This window comes from Rhamphochromis sp. 'chilingali', assembly GCF_963969265.1.
Source record: "Rhamphochromis sp. 'chilingali' genome assembly, chromosome: 16".
NCBI classification, from domain to species: Eukaryota; Metazoa; Chordata; class Actinopteri; order Cichliformes; family Cichlidae; genus Rhamphochromis; species Rhamphochromis sp. 'chilingali'.
The window spans coordinates 36,330,776-36,347,854 of NC_137943.1; the positions used below are offsets into that span (position 1 = coordinate 36,330,776).

General features: G+C 51.2%; 2 protein-coding genes across 4 annotated transcripts; one reads left to right on the forward strand and one right to left on the reverse strand.

The window, feature by feature from the left end:
- Positions 1-1,288: 1,288 nt before the first annotated feature.
- Positions 1,289-3,839, reverse strand: tmub1 (transmembrane and ubiquitin-like domain containing 1). Of its 3 annotated transcripts, none has more exons than XM_080906743.1 (3): positions 3,438-3,839; positions 2,084-2,576; positions 1,289-1,969 (listed from the first exon to the last, which is right to left on the reverse strand). In XM_080906743.1, exons 2-3 carry the CDS (start codon positions 2,545-2,547, stop codon positions 1,618-1,620), a joined length of 816 nt encoding a protein of 271 aa, XP_080762869.1. In that variant the 5' UTR covers positions 2,548-2,576; positions 3,438-3,839; the 3' UTR covers positions 1,289-1,617. The 3 variants fall into 3 exon arrangements, with proteins under 3 accessions (XP_080762869.1, XP_080762867.1, XP_080762868.1); XM_080906741.1 differs by having other exon boundaries at positions 3,486-3,830; XM_080906742.1 differs by lacking the exon at positions 3,438-3,839 and adding an exon at positions 3,267-3,423.
- Positions 3,840-4,370: 531 nt separating this feature from the next.
- ubtfl (upstream binding transcription factor, like) lies at positions 4,371-17,077 on the forward strand. Its single transcript, XM_080906740.1, is given in 21 exon segments — positions 4,371-5,668; positions 7,541-7,635; positions 7,978-8,153; positions 8,249-8,332; positions 8,409-8,564; positions 8,653-8,717; positions 8,797-8,917; positions 9,993-10,103; positions 10,302-10,429; positions 12,489-12,522; positions 12,525-12,674; positions 12,742-12,783; positions 13,156-13,269; positions 13,405-13,569; positions 13,646-13,756; positions 15,571-15,650; positions 15,753-15,942; positions 16,043-16,090; positions 16,156-16,293; positions 16,385-16,486; positions 16,705-17,077. Coding segments are annotated over 20 exon segments (2,148 nt in total). The 5' UTR covers positions 4,371-5,668; positions 7,541-7,577; the 3' UTR covers positions 16,780-17,077.
- The last annotated feature ends 2 nt before the right edge of the window (positions 17,078-17,079 follow it).

Here is a 17,079-nt window from a genome sequence, read left to right on the forward strand (position 1 = left end):
ATCCATTGTCTTTATCAGCTTCCTGTATCCAGCACTGCTCTGTCACTGTGAACCGATCCTCCTGTGAAGAGACCTGACTGCGTTTCTGAAACGAGACATGACAGAGCTATCTAAAGACGAGCAGTGAAGACATTCGGAGTTTCTTAGTCTCCTCGTTGGGCTTTGGAATTGAGGCGATAAGTCCGGGTCTCATTGTGGGCAGCAGCGTGGAAGTCTGAAACATTCTTACCGATACTCGATGTAAAAGGCCGTCGATGTGTTCCCAGAAACGTTTGTAGAAATCTCCTGTGAGGCCGTCCAGCCTGGGCTCTGTTAGAAGGACGTCCAATCGCTGCATCAGCTTCTGTGGTGGTTATTTGATCTTCACACGTGTCTCTGAAGTCTACTGTAGGAACACGAAGGAATCAGTCGAGAATCTCGAGCTGCGCAGGTGGCGTTGCTACACCACCAACCATCAGCTGTTTGAACCTGTGCACAGGACCACATTGTTCTCCTCCTCTTAACTCCAGACCCGAGATCTGTAACTCATCTAGTTTCATACTGTCTGTCATTGTGAGTGGGCTCGGGTTTATTACAACAATCGTTTATATTTTAGAAACGTGCGTCTTCACTTCTGTTATTTCTTCACTTACTGATCTCTGATTGAAGTTTTTGACAGTAAATTCAAACTGGAGCTGAATTTCTAATATTTGCTTGTAGGTTTGATAATGACCTGATAACCTGATGGTCAGTCTTCCTGCTCCTAACTTTGGGCCACACTGTGCACCTCTCCGTCTTCTTCGACATGTTGTATTTGAGGAGTTCGTGCCGCTGATGTGACGTCGGCGACTTTGACAGTTTTGAGGTTTCGCCGTTGTCTCCTCGTGACTTTGGTTCAAGTCGTCAGGATCTGGATTTACAGAGCCGTGACCTGTGAACATGTCAAAGCAGCAGCTCCGACCAATCACATTATAGAAAAGGTCTGAGGTCGTCACATGACTTCTTTCATTCTGAGCATTTTGTATCCAACTTTATTTTGTAACATTACACACTTCCTGCTACACAGAGGGTCAAAGGTCAAACATAAGAGCCCATATAATAATCTTCACCCTGGAAATGGACTCCATTATCAGCTGATCCTGGATGGTTAGAGACTGCTTAGCAACCACCTGTCGCTAAGGAAAAATCTGTATTCCCCAACGCTGACCGCCCAGCCAATCAGGTGATGCCAACCAGCCATGTGACTGCAGCAGCTCCACCCTCAGAATCACCTGTATAGGTGTGACACACACACTCAGACACCACGGGATAAATTAAAGGTTTAATAGATTTTCTCCAAAAGCTGAAACTTTCTCTCTCTCACACACACACACACACACACACACACACACACACACACACACACACACACACACACACACACACACACACACACACACACACACACACACACACACACACACACACACACACACAGGTGTGTCTGTGCCTCCCACAGAAATCAAAGAGGCACACTGATGATGAAGATAAACGTGTGATCTAATGATAAGAGTCTCTGTCCTCACGACGTCTCCATGGCAACAGAAACAAACACTAACTGCAGGTAGCGTCTCATACCCCCAGCCGGCCCATGGGAGGCTAGCGACGGTAGACGCCAAAGGCCACCAGGCTGAGGAGGATGGTGACCCCGACCAGCGAGGCGGTGGCGGGGGCGGTGAAGAACTGGCGGTACTGGATCTGACAGTACCACAGCACGGACAGCATGAGCACGAGCAGTGGGACCATCAGGCTGCCCACGTTCAGCGCCACGCGCACCTGGTCTCCCGCCCGCTGGCCCCCCGCCGCCCCCCGCGCCGCGTGCTGCGAGATGTGGCAATGCAGCACGCAGTTATGAGCGAGGTTCAGCGAGGCGAGTGTCTGCGCGTCGTCTTGCAGCAGCTGGCCCTGATAGATGAGACGCACCTGATGCTCCTGCCCCGCAAAGTAGGTCCTGCAGGGTCAGAGGTCAGAGGTCAGCAAACGGGTCCAAAAGCACAGCCAGGAGGAGGAGCTTCAGGTTTACCGAAACTCCTCTACTATGCAGTATTACATGCAGTACTCGTACCTCTTGATGTACCCGACGGTGTCCTGCGGTTGGACCTGCGCCATCCTCTCCGTGTCGTTGAGGAACTTGAGTCTGACCACCATATTCCGCTGAGACGCTGCGCCCTCCCCGTCTCCTCCTCTGCGCCTCACCCCGTCCCCTCCCACCTGTCCATCCTCTAGTGTGGGGGGAGCCTCTGTCAGGAAGCTGTTGTTCACAGAGGAGGAAGGTGAGGACGAGGACATGGAGAACGTGGAGGTTGAGGATGGTGGGTAGGGGGACGAGGATGAGGAGGCGGCGGTGGATGAAAAGGGCGTGTCCTGCTGGGCTTGCCCAGGCCTCTGTAAAGGGGAGGAGCCTGTGAACAGGTGTTCAGGGGGCTCGGATGTGCGGGTGGAGATCCAGGCGAGCAGCAGCACCGTTAGCAGCAGCAGAGCGGCGAACAGCAGCGTCACCTCATCACCGACACCTTCGATCAGCGCCATCGCCGCCAAGGTCAGCACAGCTCACACACCTGTAGGGAGAGGGCGGAGCTTAGCTTCAGGTATATACACACACTTCTTGTTTACCTGAGAACCCCTCACTTGTCCTTTCACTCCAGCATGACTGAAGCTTTTTAAGAACTAGGGAAAGAAAGAAAAAAAAACCTTTAGGGGCAGGTGTCCCACAGCTCCAATGTCACACGACAGTATCGCAGTACTGTGTGGTGATACATACAATACTGTGAGAGTACTACGAGCAGGTGAGCTCCTCTCTCAGGTCGACAGAGTTACTTCCTAACTCAAAGCGAGCTGACGGCTCAGACACACGAGCGAAACCAACGTCTGAACATCTGCAGGACATCTGCAGGACACCTGCAGCTGATCACCTGTAACGTGATAAAATCCCAGCAAACGTCAAAGTTCCGCCTCTACATTACACCTGCGCCCAGTTTAGTCCAATCAGAGCAAGCATCCTGTCCCCCCACTACACATACCACAGGGTGACCTCTGGGACTTTATCTTGGGGAAACACACTCAGAGGAAAAGCTCCCCTGACGGTTCGCACGTCACTTCCTGCATGGCTGTCCAACCAGTGGAATGAAAAGCCATTACACAACGCTAACTTCCGGTTTCCTGTGTGCCGTCAGCAGGTATCGATCCATGATTGATCCGGTTGTTAATCAAGTGTATTTTTGACGCTCTCTGCTCAGGTATTTGCTCACCTATCTCCGCGGCCTTGTTACGGCACCAGTTGTTGGTTGCGTTTCACCGGAAGATCCGGGCATTTGAGCCACCCGGGCGCACCTGAATCAGCTCCGCTAAAGTCCGAGCTAACAGCTAACCGCTACGCTAAGATACGCGCTAACAACTCGCGCTCCCAGGGAGCCACTGACCCATAGTCTGAGTCTCCGCAGAGACGCGAGGAGTCGACGGTCACTCACGTTCAGTCCAGGAGCTTCATGTCCTCCCCGTTAGCCTGCAGGCTAACAGCCGCATCACTTCCTGCTGCCGCTTCTTCTTCTACTGCTGTGCTCCGCGGCGGACCCAGCGGATCCTTCTTCTTCTTTATATTGTTTATTGGCAGTTGGCAAATAGCAAAATGGTACATTACCGCCACCAACTGGTGTGGAGTGTGAACTGAATGTCAAAAATGAATCAAATCCTCCCAGACAAACGAGTCTGCCTTAAAAAACAAAATATGACCTGATAACTTCGCCAGTTCTTATATCAACCAAGTCCAGTTTCAATTTCATCTCACCGAGCATATTTCTGACAATGCACTAAAACATGTTCTATTGTTTCTTCTTCTCTGGTGCAGTCACGCTCCCCTGTGCAGTGTTTTCTCATTAAAAACAACGTGCTGTTCAAACCAGCATGCCCAAATCTAAGTCAGGATATAACCGTCTCCTCTCTCCTGTTTTCCTTTGGTTTTGTAAAACCATCACCCTCCAGTGGAGGCTGCGCATGCATATTTCTGTTGGTCGCGATTATCCTTATGACGTAACCAGAAGAAAGATAAGATAAGAGATAAGATAGAACTTTATTAATCCCTCGGGTGGGTTCCTCTGGGAAATTCGACTTCCAAAAAGCACAGCAACGACCGAAGTTACAGTTACAGAACTGTTATATATATATATATATATATATATATATATACACACACACACACACACACACACACACACACACACACACATATAAATACAGAGACAAATATAAATAAAATATACAAAGGGGATAAATAGAATAAATAGGAATAAAAATAAAAATACAAGTGAATTGCACATTTCAAGTATTGAGTCTATTGCACTGTTGACTATTTACAAAAAGTATTGCACAAGGTATTGTACAGTGAGGTGAAGAGGCACTACAGCTTAGTTGTTCCCTCCTTTGTCCTCCTGTTTCCCCTCCCTCTCCCCTCCAGAGAGGAGTTAAACAGTCTGATGGCGTGTGGGACAAAGGAGTTTTTAAGTCTGTTAGTTCTTGTCTTGGGGAGAAGCAACCTGTCACTGAACAGACTCTTCTGATTGTTTATGGCCGTGTGCAGAGGATGCCCAGCATTGTTCATAATGTCCATCAGTTTCTTTAGTGTCCTTTTCTCTGCCACTGTCACCAGAGTGTCCAGCTTCATGCCGACCACAGAGCTAGCCTTCCTGATCAGTTTCTCCAGCCTGGATGAGTCCCTCTTTGCTGTGCTGCTCCCCCAGCACACCACAGCATAGAAAAGTACTCCAGCAACCACCGACTGGTAAAACATCCTCAGGAGCTTCCTGCAGATGTTAAAAGACCTCAGCCTCCTGAGGAAGTACAGTCGGCTTTGGGCTTTTTTATACAGGTGCTCTGTGTTGCATGACCAGTCCAGTTTATTGTCCACCCACAGCCCGAGGTACTTGGTGGCAGGGTCCTCCGAGTTTACTCCAGAATTAAAGTCACAAGAACTCAAAATAAAGGCTGTTTTTATTCTAAATAAAAAAAGTTTATTAGGACAAACAGCAGAACCACCTCACCCCACCTGCGGCAGGTGCGGATTCAGATGATGACGTCACTGATCACGGGGACTCGGCTGCTCTTAGCGGGCTCCTCTGCCGCCTCTCAACCCGCGATCAGCACCGCGCCGGGCTGTGGAGGGAGCCCCGAGCTGCTGGCAGCACCGACGGTTTCCTCTCGGAGCATCCGCTGTGCTCCGCGGGCCCCCGGCCGCATCTCTGCCGGGGCCAGCCGGCGGTCCCCGGGCCTCCCACCGGTTCAGCATCTGGACCCGGAGAGGGTGGCGGAGAGGGCTCGGACCACGCAGTCGCAGTTGGGTTTGAGTGAAAACGGCGTAAATGTAAAATAGCGTCCGTTAAAGAGTGCGTGTGCTGCGGCTCCGCGGGGCTGGCTGCCGCTGTGGCCGCTGTCTCTGGTTTCATCCTCCGCCTTTGTCCTCATGTTTTCCCCCGGAGTTCCTCCCCCTGCGGCGCTGGGCGGAGTTTCATACCGGACTAGACGCTCCTTTTGTCGGATTCGTTTCGACCTGACTCCCCGGGGTTTACGGCTGAAAAAAACACACTTCCACGGTTCCGAAAGCAGCCGAACCGGCACGGTGCCGTGCAGAATCACCCCGGCTTTCTGTCCGAACCAGCAGGTAAGCGCCAGGTTCCGATTTTAAACGCATTTCTGGGTTTTTCTGCTCGCTCGTCCCCGAGTCGCCACAACATTCATGGCGGCTTTGCAGCGGAGGCTTGTGGGGCAGCTGCAGCCCGTCCCGCCCGCACAAAGCTCCGGTTCTGCGGGTAAAGGGTTCGGCGGTTCGGGGGTTCTGGTGCTCCTGCACCGCGGGTAGACTCGAGCTCGACCTTTTTACGTGTCATCATTTTGTCGGATTAAAGCCGTTAAACGCTCCACGTGTGCCGTCCGGAGACTTTAGCTCGGGTCTTTTATCCGGTTTCATCCGGTTTGTTCCGGTTTGGTCTCCGCGTCGCTCAGACAGGTTTCACCGGGAAACCTTCGCGCTCGGTTCGGCGGTTCGTGGCAGCGGAAGCTACGTGCTGACTCCTGCCGGAGGATGGACGCCATTACCGGGCAGCTAGACGCTGGCGGTCCGGAGAGCTTACCGGGCCGAGCCCAGCTCCCCGGCCGTCCGGACCCAGAACCCGGGGACCGTCTGCAGAATGGCACCGGTGTGTGTGAGAGATCAGCTCCTGTCTGAGAATCGATCATCAGCAATGTCACCAAACACACACTGTTTCCGGTTACCTCTGTGGTTACACTGGTGTGGTGATGTCACGTGAGTTTAATGCTCAGCCAGGTGAGGACAGTTGAGGTGCACGTCAGTCTGAGGTCATTCAAACGATGCCTGTGGTGCACACAGGTGGGCACCCTCACAGTGAAGCTGCTGCAGGTGAAACATTCTGATTGGCTATTCTGTGCCCTGTAGCTGGTGCTGTGACTGTGAGTGGGTGTGCACTCCGATCACACCTGTGCAGGCAGCTGCAGACCCCTCAGTCATCATTTTTTGTCCAGTGGCGAAGGATCAGAATCCGCCATGGCGCCACAGATGTGTGAACTCCGAAGAGCAGCTGCATCTTTGGAAGAATCAGACTACAGGTGATGGTGCCCAGGTGTGGGGGCGTGGCTTCATACACAGACCTTAAAGTGTGCATTGACGTTTTTATCACTCAGGGTGGCGCTCTGGAGCCTTTCTGCATGCCACACCTGGAGGACTCTTAAACACAGTGTCCTCACTGCGTGTGCAGAATCTCGTTTCTGGGCACGCTCAGATTGATTTCTGTAAATGAAAAGAAGCCTTCAGGAAGTTCGCATACTGTTGGGCCGCCATGGTGTGAGCTGCAAGCTGATTGGGCAGTGAGAAGATGAAGGTGTGAAAGTGTGGTGGCGGCCAGCTGTCATCCTCTATAAATACACCTGGTACATTCTATACAGTAACAGGTGATGTCACTGACCTTCAACGTGTTAGCCTACAGCGGGGCAGCAGGGATCAGGTGACGTGTCAGGTGATCAGGCGACATATTCTGCTCAGTGACTCACGCTCCACTTACTTCTAGCCGTGTCACAGGCGAGTGACTCCCCCCCCAAAAGCCCGCCTCCTCTGAGCTACAGAGAGCCAAACGTGTGAAAACGCTGCGCAGGTCAGCAGGGGGCGCCGTAAAAACACGGTCACATTAAATCCAGCCCCCTTTGCTCCTGCAGCCTTTCTCACCTGACACTGATTTAAAACACCCGCATTGGTCCTTTAGTGATTTAGGATTTAGGACAGGGCGTCCTCTGTCACGGCGCCCATTTCAGACGACGCCTCTTGCAGTCGGGCTGGTTTCGCTCGGCTAAAGGATGAGCTCGAGAGCGTCCCCTGTGGAGCCAGAACAGGGCATTGGATCAGGTGTTGTTGGCCTCGGCGCTGCCCCACACCGGCAGAAACAGGAAGTACACAAGCTGAGCCGTACTGATGGTCACGTGAGCACTTCCTGCCGCAGTAAACCTGTTTGATTTTGTGTTTCAGAGGGAGGGGCGGAGCCTCCTCCGTCGGTCACTGCAGGATGAACGGCAGCAGCAGCGTCTCCACGGCTCAGAGCGCCAGGGTCAAGACTGAACCAGGTAAGCCGACCTGCTGTTAGCGCTGTCAGGTGTTCAGGTACTCGCCTGTCAGTTCATGTAGGCCCGCGGGAACTCTGCTAAAGCAGCGTCCACACAGGAAGTTGATGACACTTGGAATGAGCGTGTAAGTGCTTCCAGTGAGCGTTCAGATGTGACGGGGGGCAGACTGTCGGTTTGCCTGAAGCTGCGTGTTTGCAGCGTTACACCCGTGTGCACCTTCGTCCTCACAGACGACCATTGTGGCGATTTTTGTGAAAACGTACGAACGTGTTTTTCTGTGACGTTCGGCCGTGGGGCACGCGCCCTCGCCGGCCCTGCCCTGACCGCTGTCTCCCTGCTCAGATGACTGGAGTAAGGAGGACTGTCTGACTCTGCTGGAGAGGATTCGCACCGTGTTGCCTGACGGAGACGCCATGAAGTACAAAACCACCGAGTCGCACTTTGATTGGGAGAAAGTTTGTTTTGGCGGCTTCACCGGCGAGATGTGTCGCCAGAAGTGGCAGAAAGTCTCGTCTGAGGTACGCTGGCCAAAGACCACGCCTCTGAGCCATCGCTGTGTTGATTTAAAGCTTTTCGGTTTTGACGGTTCAACTGACCTGAGTCTGTGTTTCAGGTCAGGAAGTACCGAACAATGACGGAGCTCATCGTGGACGCCATCGAGTTCGTGAAGAACCCGTATAAAGGCAAGAAACTGAAGGTGAGGCCTTCTGGAGCCAGAACCTGCTGGGACATGTGCTGGTTCACCTGTGACCTTTGACCTCTCTCGTGTGCAGACTCACCCAGATTTCCCAAAGAAGCCTCTGACGCCATACTTTCGCTTCTTTATGGAGAAACGAGCCAAATACGCCAAAATCCATCCAGAGATGAGCAACCTGGACCTCACCAAGATCCTGTCCAAGAAGTACAAGGAGCTGCCCGACAAGAAGAAGGTGCGCTCAGCAGCACAACCCGAGGTCGCAGTTGTGTCCGTGTTCGAGTCCCGAAAAACCAAACACATGTTTGTTTGTCCTTCCGCAGCAAAAGTACATCACAGAGTTCCAGCGTGAGAAAGAAGACTTCGAGAAGAACATGGCTCGATTCAAGTGAGTTCTACTTCCTGTTACATGTAGCAGTGTTGGTCACGGTGTTGGCGCACACATGGCTAATGTCAGCTGATCGCAGGGAGGAGCACCCCGAGCTGATCGAGGAGAGGAAGAAGTCGGACCTGCCGGAGAAACCCAAAACCCCCCAACAGCTGTGGTACAACCACGAGAAGAAGACCTACATGAAGCTGCACCCTGAGGTACGCGCTCAGCACACACATGCATGTCTTTGTGCCGCCGGTGCAGCCGCAGCAGCTCTGCACCGGTCCAATCGGAGGGCTCGACCGCTCCGCGCAAACCACCGCGCAGCAGGTAAAACAAGCAAACGTGTTCCTAAAGGAGATGTCGTTGGGCCGTATGTGAAACAGACCAAACGCACAGACTTTTAGATGGGCGGAGCGACAGAATTGTGCACGCGTTATGTTTGGAGGGAATATTCGACCTCCTTTAGTTCCAGTGTGAATATAGACACTGTTTGATCATCCTTGGGTCGAGTGTGCAAAGATAAACACCGAGTGGACAAAGCAGCCACTGAGACCAGCGTGGCCGTTTGAAATCACATGTTAGTCTTTTCTGAGCTCGGAGCAAACGAGTCGCCGCCGTTCAAACGGCGCTATGATTGTTTGCGTTGACTGCTTCTCTTAGCTTCACAGACCGGTGCACATAAACACATCGCTGTTGTAAAAACAACCGGTGAAAGGCTCCGCCCATCGGCGATGGTCGATATAGTCAACCTTAGGTAACACGTCCAACCCGCACGTCCATGAATGAAGTTTTGTGTGATGATGAGAAAAGGGCGCATGAAGCCAGGCAGGTGCAGAGACGTGCGGCGTCCTGCCGCTCCGCGCGCATCGGCTGGTTCGGTCCCAACAGGAAGGTGAGTCATCACCATGGAAACGTCTCATGACGGCTGAAACCATCACGTGCTCCTCTCAAGGGTTCAGACAGACGAGTTCTCCGAGAGTCTTCTAGAGGTGGTCCAGCCAATCAGCTGAGCCGAATCCACCTGAAACTATGGAAAGAAGAAAAGGTCAGAGTTCATAGACGGGCCAGAATCACGCCTGCCGTGTAGGCAGCTCCTTTGTCCCCGCAGGAGGCGTCCTGCTCGTGATCATACAAAACTTCATTTCGGCTCCTCGGTGCTCTGATTTCACGTGTTGTCATGGCGTCTGCGGAGAGTTTCACGGCGGTAGCTCGTAGACCTGCTGCCGGTTCGAGGCCCGGAGCGTTGTCAGGACCCGTCTCTGCATCCTCACGACTGTGTTTCTGTTTCAGGTGAGTCAAAAGGAGCTGAAGGATGCTCTGAGGAGACAGTGGTCCCAGCTGTCCGACAAGAGGAGACTGAAGTGGATCAGCAAGGCGCTGGAGCTCCAAAAAGATTACGAGGTACCAGAGAGACGGGAAGCAGGCGCTTCGGCCTCAGCGTTTCACCTGAACCATCATCACGACACGAGTCCTGGAAGCGAGCCGACACCAGCTCCGGTGTTTGTAACAGCTTCTGGGACGTGTGGGCGATGTGATGATGATCTGGGCTGAAACCGAAAGTCTCACCGCCGGGTCTCACGACTGCACTTCCTGTTTTAGGACAGCATGAGGGTGTACCTGGAAGCTCATCCAGACGTGAACTCGGACGATCACGTGCGCTCCGTCCTCACCAAAGCCGAGAGACAGCTGAAAGACAAGTTCGACGGGCGGCCGACCAAACCTCCCCCGTGAGTCTGCGCTGACATGTTCACGCTAACCCTGCCGCAGCTACGGCCGAGAGGTCGCGTCCCTCAGAAGTTCACATGTCCAACTTTCTCATTTTTAAAGCTTTGACAAAAGACGACATTTATTATTTTATTCAGATGATTCAGGCTGAGATCAAAGGTTTCATTACTGTAAGATAAGATAAGACTTTATTGATCCCACGACGGGGAAATTTTTGCGTCACCTCAGCTCAGGTACAGATACATGAAGGAAATACAACAATACAAATAAGTACAATCAATGAAAAAAGTAAGATAATACACTACATACAATGGTAGCACACACAGTATGTGATTATGGATATGGTTGGAAATATGGAAGACATAAACTATATAGATTGACATAACTATTGTACCACTACTATTCCTGTTTATAGACATGTACACACACACACATACATACATATATACCTGCACATGTCCATACACATGGAGGGTCCATTATGCATGAAGTGGTGACCGTGGATGTTCACAGTGTCCAGTGACTCATGACATCGTGATTGAGGAGTTATAGTCTAACTGCTGTTGGGATGAATGATCTGCGAAAGCGCTCCTTCCTGCAGCTTCCTGTGTTTCAGTCTCTGACTAAAGGAGCTGCTCAGCCCACTCACAGACTCATGCAGTGGGTGATGTGGGTTGTTCATGATGGATGTCAGCTTTACTAACATCCTCCCCTCACCAACCACCTCCACAGACTCCAGGGGGCATCCCAGCACGGAGCCAGACCTCCGCACCAGTTTGTCAATCCTGCTCCTGTCCCTGTCCGTGCATCCACTCCCCCAGCAGGCCACTGCATAGAAAAGGGCAGATGCTACCACAGTGTCGTCCTTAACAGAGTCCTGCAGACTGCGAAGGACCTCGGTCTCCTCAGCAGGTGGAGTCAACTCTGGCCCTTCTTATACAGGACGTCTGTATTTGTTGTCCAGTCCAGTTTCTTGTTGAGGTGAACACCCAGGTACTTATAAGAGTCCACTATCTCAGTGTCTTTCCCTCGGATGTTCACCGGTGTTGTAGGGGTGACTTCCTCCTGAAGTCTATGATCATCTCCTTTGTCTTGCCGGCGTTGATTTGGAGTACGTTGGTCTCACACCAGCCAACAAAGTCACTGATGACCCGCCTGTATTCCTGATCATTCCTGTCTGATATGCATCCAATGATGGCTGTATCATCTGAGAACTTCTGTAGATGGCAATCGTCCGAAGTCTGAAATGTGAAGGCTGAACAGGAAAGGTGAACCGTGCCCTGTGGCGCCCCCGTGATTACCACCTCGGACACACAGTCATGGAGCCTCACATACTGTGGTCTGTTGGTAAGGTAGTCGATGGTCCATGCAGGCAGCTGTTTGCCTACTCCGGCTCCCTCCAGCTTCCCTCTCAGTAGTAGAAGAAGAAAGCTCCTGTTTGCCGTTACAGTGAACAGCTGCAGCAAAGGAAGAGCGTTTGTTTGAATAAGTGAAATGTTCATCACAGCGTCCTCACAGGTGCGTCCTGTCCTCTCTCTTCTCTGATTGGTTCAGCTGTTATCTAGTCACAGTGCGCATCAGTCTCAGCTCACTTTCTGTGGCTCGCATCAAAAGCTGTGTAAACGCTACATGTTGGTCAGAGTGACGCCTTCTGTGTCTTATTATCTCACTCAGCACAATTTACAGTATAACCGATAAACCGGTTTTAGAAGTCAGGAGGTCAGGTGACATCAGGTAACGTCACCTGACCTCCTGACGGCAGAGCGTGAGTGTAACATGATGTCGGCCCGCTGCAGCTGTAACAGCTGCACCTCTGGAAGGATTTCCACAGGTTTAGGAGTGTTTGTGGGAATTTGTGACCGTTCTTCCAGAAGAGCATCGTGAGGTCAGATGTCCTGTGCTGGAGGTCAGGACTCCGTGCATGAAACATAAAAGTGTGTCCGTGTGCTGAAGCGTGAACAATTCCTTTGACTGGACCTAAGGGGTGGAGCCTGACTCCGTCATCCTGGCAACCACCAATCCCAGACTCACTGTACTGCGTGTTGTACCTGTGTTTCGCAGTAATGGGTACTCGCTGTACTGCGTGTTGTACCTGTGTTTCGCAGTAATGGGTACTCGCTGTACTGCGCTGAGCTGATGGTGAACATGAAGGACGTGCCGAGCACGGAGCGCATGGTGCTGTGCAGCAAACAGTGGAAGATGATGACGCAGAAGGAGAAGGACATGTTCCAGAAACGCTGCGAGCAGGTGAGCGACGGCACCGCTCTGACCTCCGACCTCTGACCTCTCTCTAACCTCAACTTTGTCTCCACAGAAAAAGAAGCAGTATGACATCGACCTGCAGCGCTTCCTGGAGGTAAGACCTCAGAGCGCCTTGAAGAGCGAGAGGAAACGCCCACAGACAGGACAGCGATGGGCGGGGCTGTATTTACACTTTCACCTTCATGGTTGGAATTAACGGGATGGGGCGGGGTCTAACTGTGACAGTGCAGGCTGATTGGCTAACTAGCTAGCTTTTAAAACTACTTGTTTCATACAACAGATGGTCCTCAATTCAATTCACTTTTATTTATACAGCAGTCGCCTCGAGGCGCTTTAATTTGTACAGTAGATCGTACAATAATAAGGCACGTTGTGATTGGCTGTCATGTTTGATCCTGTCCACTGAGGCTCCAGAGCTGCTGCTTAAACTACAGGAAACAGGAAGTAACCTCTGCTTCTTTCTCAGAGTCTTCCAGAGGAGGAACGTGACAGAGTCATGACTGAGGAGAAAATGGGTGGGGCCAAATTGGGTGCAGGCGTGGCCTCAAGCCCCCACAGAGCCAAGTCTCCATCAGTCAAGGTGCGCCTGGCTCTTCTTTTACTGCCTGTTTATTGGGCGCTCAGTCTGAACGGTGATGTAACCAACCTGCCGAGCCGGCGCCATCTGCAACATCACCAGAAACTGTCTGAACACATTTTTGTGTTCTTTAAATAGGAGCGGTGTCGGGAGGCGGAGTCTGAGCCATGGGTCCCTGCTGGACCGCCAAAAGAAAGACGGGACGGGAAAAAGACGGCAGCAGCAAAGCTTCCAGAGACACCAAAGACGGCAGCGGAGATGTGGCAGCATAGCGTGATTGGCGACTACCTGGCTAAATACAGAGTAAGGAGCGCGTGCAGTAAATGGCAGGTAAAAACTCTCCGTACCGTCACTGAGTGTCATGTGACACAACCCACAGAGTGACCGCAGGAAGGCCCAGGCAGCGATGGACATGGCGTGGAACTCGATGGAGAAGAAGGAGAAGATTCTGTGGATCAAGAAGGCGGCAGAAGACCAGAAACGTTACGAGGTTCGGCGCTGATATCCGCCGCCAAACGGGAAGTTTTTTCTCCCCCTTTCTTTAGAGGAAAATGTATCCGAAGAAGAAACAAAGTAACGCACTGCTAACGTACCGCGTTAGAGAGGGGGCCATTTTGGGTGGGAGCGCGGGGGGTTCATGCTACTTTAGCTGTTAGCTCACGGTGTCTTCAATTCAATTCAGTTTTATTTATACAGCACCAAATGACAACAACAGTCTCCTCAGGGCGCTTCGGATTGGGTTGGCCCTACAATCAAAACCCAACAATCAGATGTTTGGTGTAATTACCGTGGGTTCCTCGCCACGGTAATTACACCCTCCTCCTCTCGTTGCCACTGGGACTACTGTTCCTCCTCCTGTACCTTCTAGCTCCCTGTCACTGGTTTCCAGTTGCAGTCAGTGCAGCTGCTAGCATGTCAACAACAGCTGCTTTTACATTCACATGACTCCTGTTTGGTTATGGCTCCACCCTCTTTGCTCCCCTAGTTAGTGCCCTTCTTTGTGTCTAGCTCCTCCCCCTGCTGTGTTTTGTTGTACTGACTAGAGATGGCACGATACCACTTTTTTATGTCCGATACCGATATACTTAAATTTGGATATCGGCCGATACCGATATGAATCCGATATAGTGTTTTTTAATATCTTGCTGCATTTTGTATGAGTTCATACTCAAGTTAAAAACAAACAAACTAAACAACACTGAAGCTATTCTGTTACACTTGTATGCAAAAAATGCACTGCAGCCAAAACATTTCATAGTTCAGCAAAACTGATCAATCTAATAAACTTAAACCTGCAGCATCCTCCCTACTCTGGTGTTTTAAAGAGTAAGCAACTGCAGCAACAGTGCAAACTCCCAGAAAAAAATAAATAAAAAAAGGGAACCCCCACCCCACCCTCCACCTCATGATGCTTAATCGACGTAATCAACTTTAATTTGATGCAGTGTGAAAAAAAAAATGCACAGAATTAAATTATTTTTCAAGAGTAATTAAATAGATTCAACATCTTTCTTCTACAGGGTTAGGGTTACAGCTGCAGACTGCACAGATGGAAAAAGTACTATAGCTTACTAGGGTATATTAGACTTAACAGTTACTATATACAGTAATGGACTTCTATACATTTTACATCAGATTAAAACTTTGGGTGTCAGATAATTATTTATTAAAAGCTCGACATTTTAAATGAGAACAAGAAAGAAAAGTATGTCTTTGTGCCCCCTTTTCCCTGTTAATGCCCTATCGGCCCCCCTGGCTAAACTTTGCTAGATCCGCCCCTGCACAGTTACGTCAGCTGTAGAAAAAGATCCTCGAGTAGAAAGTAATAATAAATACATTCTAACAATAGCTGATCAAGCTTAAACCTGCTGCTGTTGTTCAGCCGCTGGTTTCCTCTTTCTGGCTCAAAGTGGGCCAAAAACAAACAAGAGGCAGTCGCTCCATATATCGGCTGTTAAACGTAACGCTGGAATGCTTTACAAACATTCAGAGATGAACTTGCACACTTGCTTTACTTCTCTCGGGATCACTTCCTCAGAGATGAAATGCTGGTTTGGTAGCGAGGCTACAAATACACACAGCCGCTCTATCATGTGATGCACACTGCTCTGACGTGCTACAGTTATGAGCCGAGTTACTCCGTGTCGCAAGTTTTGTGAGGTGCTTTTGTGATATTTAATGGGTCGATTACATTTTTTATTTCTCTCCGATATCCGATCCAGTAATTTACGTCAGTATCTAACCGATACCGATACGTAATATCGGATCGGTCCATCTCTAGTACTGACTGTGGGTGTCCTGCAGAGGGAGCTGTTGGAGATGAGGACTCCAGCGGGGGGTCAGCGGAAGCCCAAGTTTGACGGCGAGCCGAAGAAGCCTCCAGTGTGAGTCTGTGCCCCCGATTCAAAAACCTTTATTGAAACATTGGCGGTCAGCCGCGTTGTCACGGTCGCCTCGCTCTGTGCACTGCTGTCTCTGTCCAATAGGAGCGGCTACCAGATGTTCTCCCAGGAGCTGCTGACCAATGGCGAGCTGAACCACTTCAGCCTGAAGGAGCGGATGGTGGAGATCGGGAAACGCTGGCAGAAGCTGAGCCAGAGCCAGAAGGACAAGTACAAGAAGCTGGTAGAGGAGCAGCAGGTGGAGTACAAGGCAGAGCTGGAGGCCTGGGTCAAGGTGAGGCACGATGACTCCGCCTCCGCTGACAAATGAATGAAATATTAGTAAAAGGTTTGTCGCCCCCTGCTGGTCGTTAACATGCTGTTTCCCTTCTCAGTCTCTGTCTCCTCAGGACCGCGCCGTCTACAAGGAGATCTCGTCTTCGGTGAGTCTCTCACGCCGCCTCACCTGTCCGTGCGTTACAGCGCTAACCTTTGTTTGTTTGTTTAGAAACGTCGCAGCACCGCCAAAGTTCGCAGCAGCCCCGCAGCTAAAGTCCGCGTGACTGCGAAGGGGAAGGCGGGAAGCTCAAGAGCTGCGACACCCGGAGTGGCGGTGAGCAAGAGGGCGATGGCGTACCGAGCCAAGGTAATGACAGCTACTTAGTCAGAAAGGCTGGGGGCCGGGCTAAATTTCATGTGCCGTTTGTGGTGGTGAACAGGGTCTGTCCATATCCCAGCAGGACATGTCTGACTCGGATGAGGAAGAGGAGAAGAGCGAGTCATCGGACTCTGACGAAGACGACGAGACGTCAGGAAGCACAGACAGCGATGACGATGAGGTCAGTCACGTGTTCATGGAGACACGAGTGAAGGCTGACTGACCACGGTGTTCATCACCAGTCCAGCAGAGACAATATCCTGTTTTATTTGAAAGTACATTTTTATATAAATATTGATAAATGACCTTGTGGGCGGGGCCCTTTTCATCCGTCCGTCCCTTCATGTGTTGCAGGATATAGAACTTCCTGTTTTGTGACCACTTCCTGTTCTTTCTCAGAACGACGATGAGGAAGACGAGGACGATGAAGACCAGAGCTCCTCTGAGGAATCCAGTGACTCCGACACAGACTAGCTCCACCCTTTCCTCCTCATTGGAGAGGACAGGCTGTGCAGGCCACACCTCCTCACAGACCAATCATCCTGGCAGACCAATGAGAGGATGTTATGCGGCACCGGCCCCTCCCGCCTTCCTCTGAAGAGGGCGGAGCCTTTTGTTACTCGTGTTTGTTTTTTATCGAGTGTGTGTTGGTTTTTAGCAGATGGGCGGAGCAAAGCTCAGGTGGGCTCTCAAGTGTCCTTTTCACAAAATGGTGAAGGCAGGGCAGGGGGCGGGGTTTGTACAGTTTGGCAGGTGGGGGCGCAATGAGCAGCA

What these genes read in the sequence shown, in the direction of transcription:
- tmub1 (XM_080906743.1), bottom strand. Translation starts at nt 2,547, where the DNA reads ATGGCGCTGATCGAAGGTGTCGGTGATGAGGTGACGCTGCTGTTCGCC. An exon ending in ACCGTCGGGTACATCAAGAG is followed by an intron (nt 1,970 to 2,083) that starts GTACGAGTACTG and finishes CTGACCCTGCAG; the next exon opens with GACCTACTTTGCGGGGCAGG.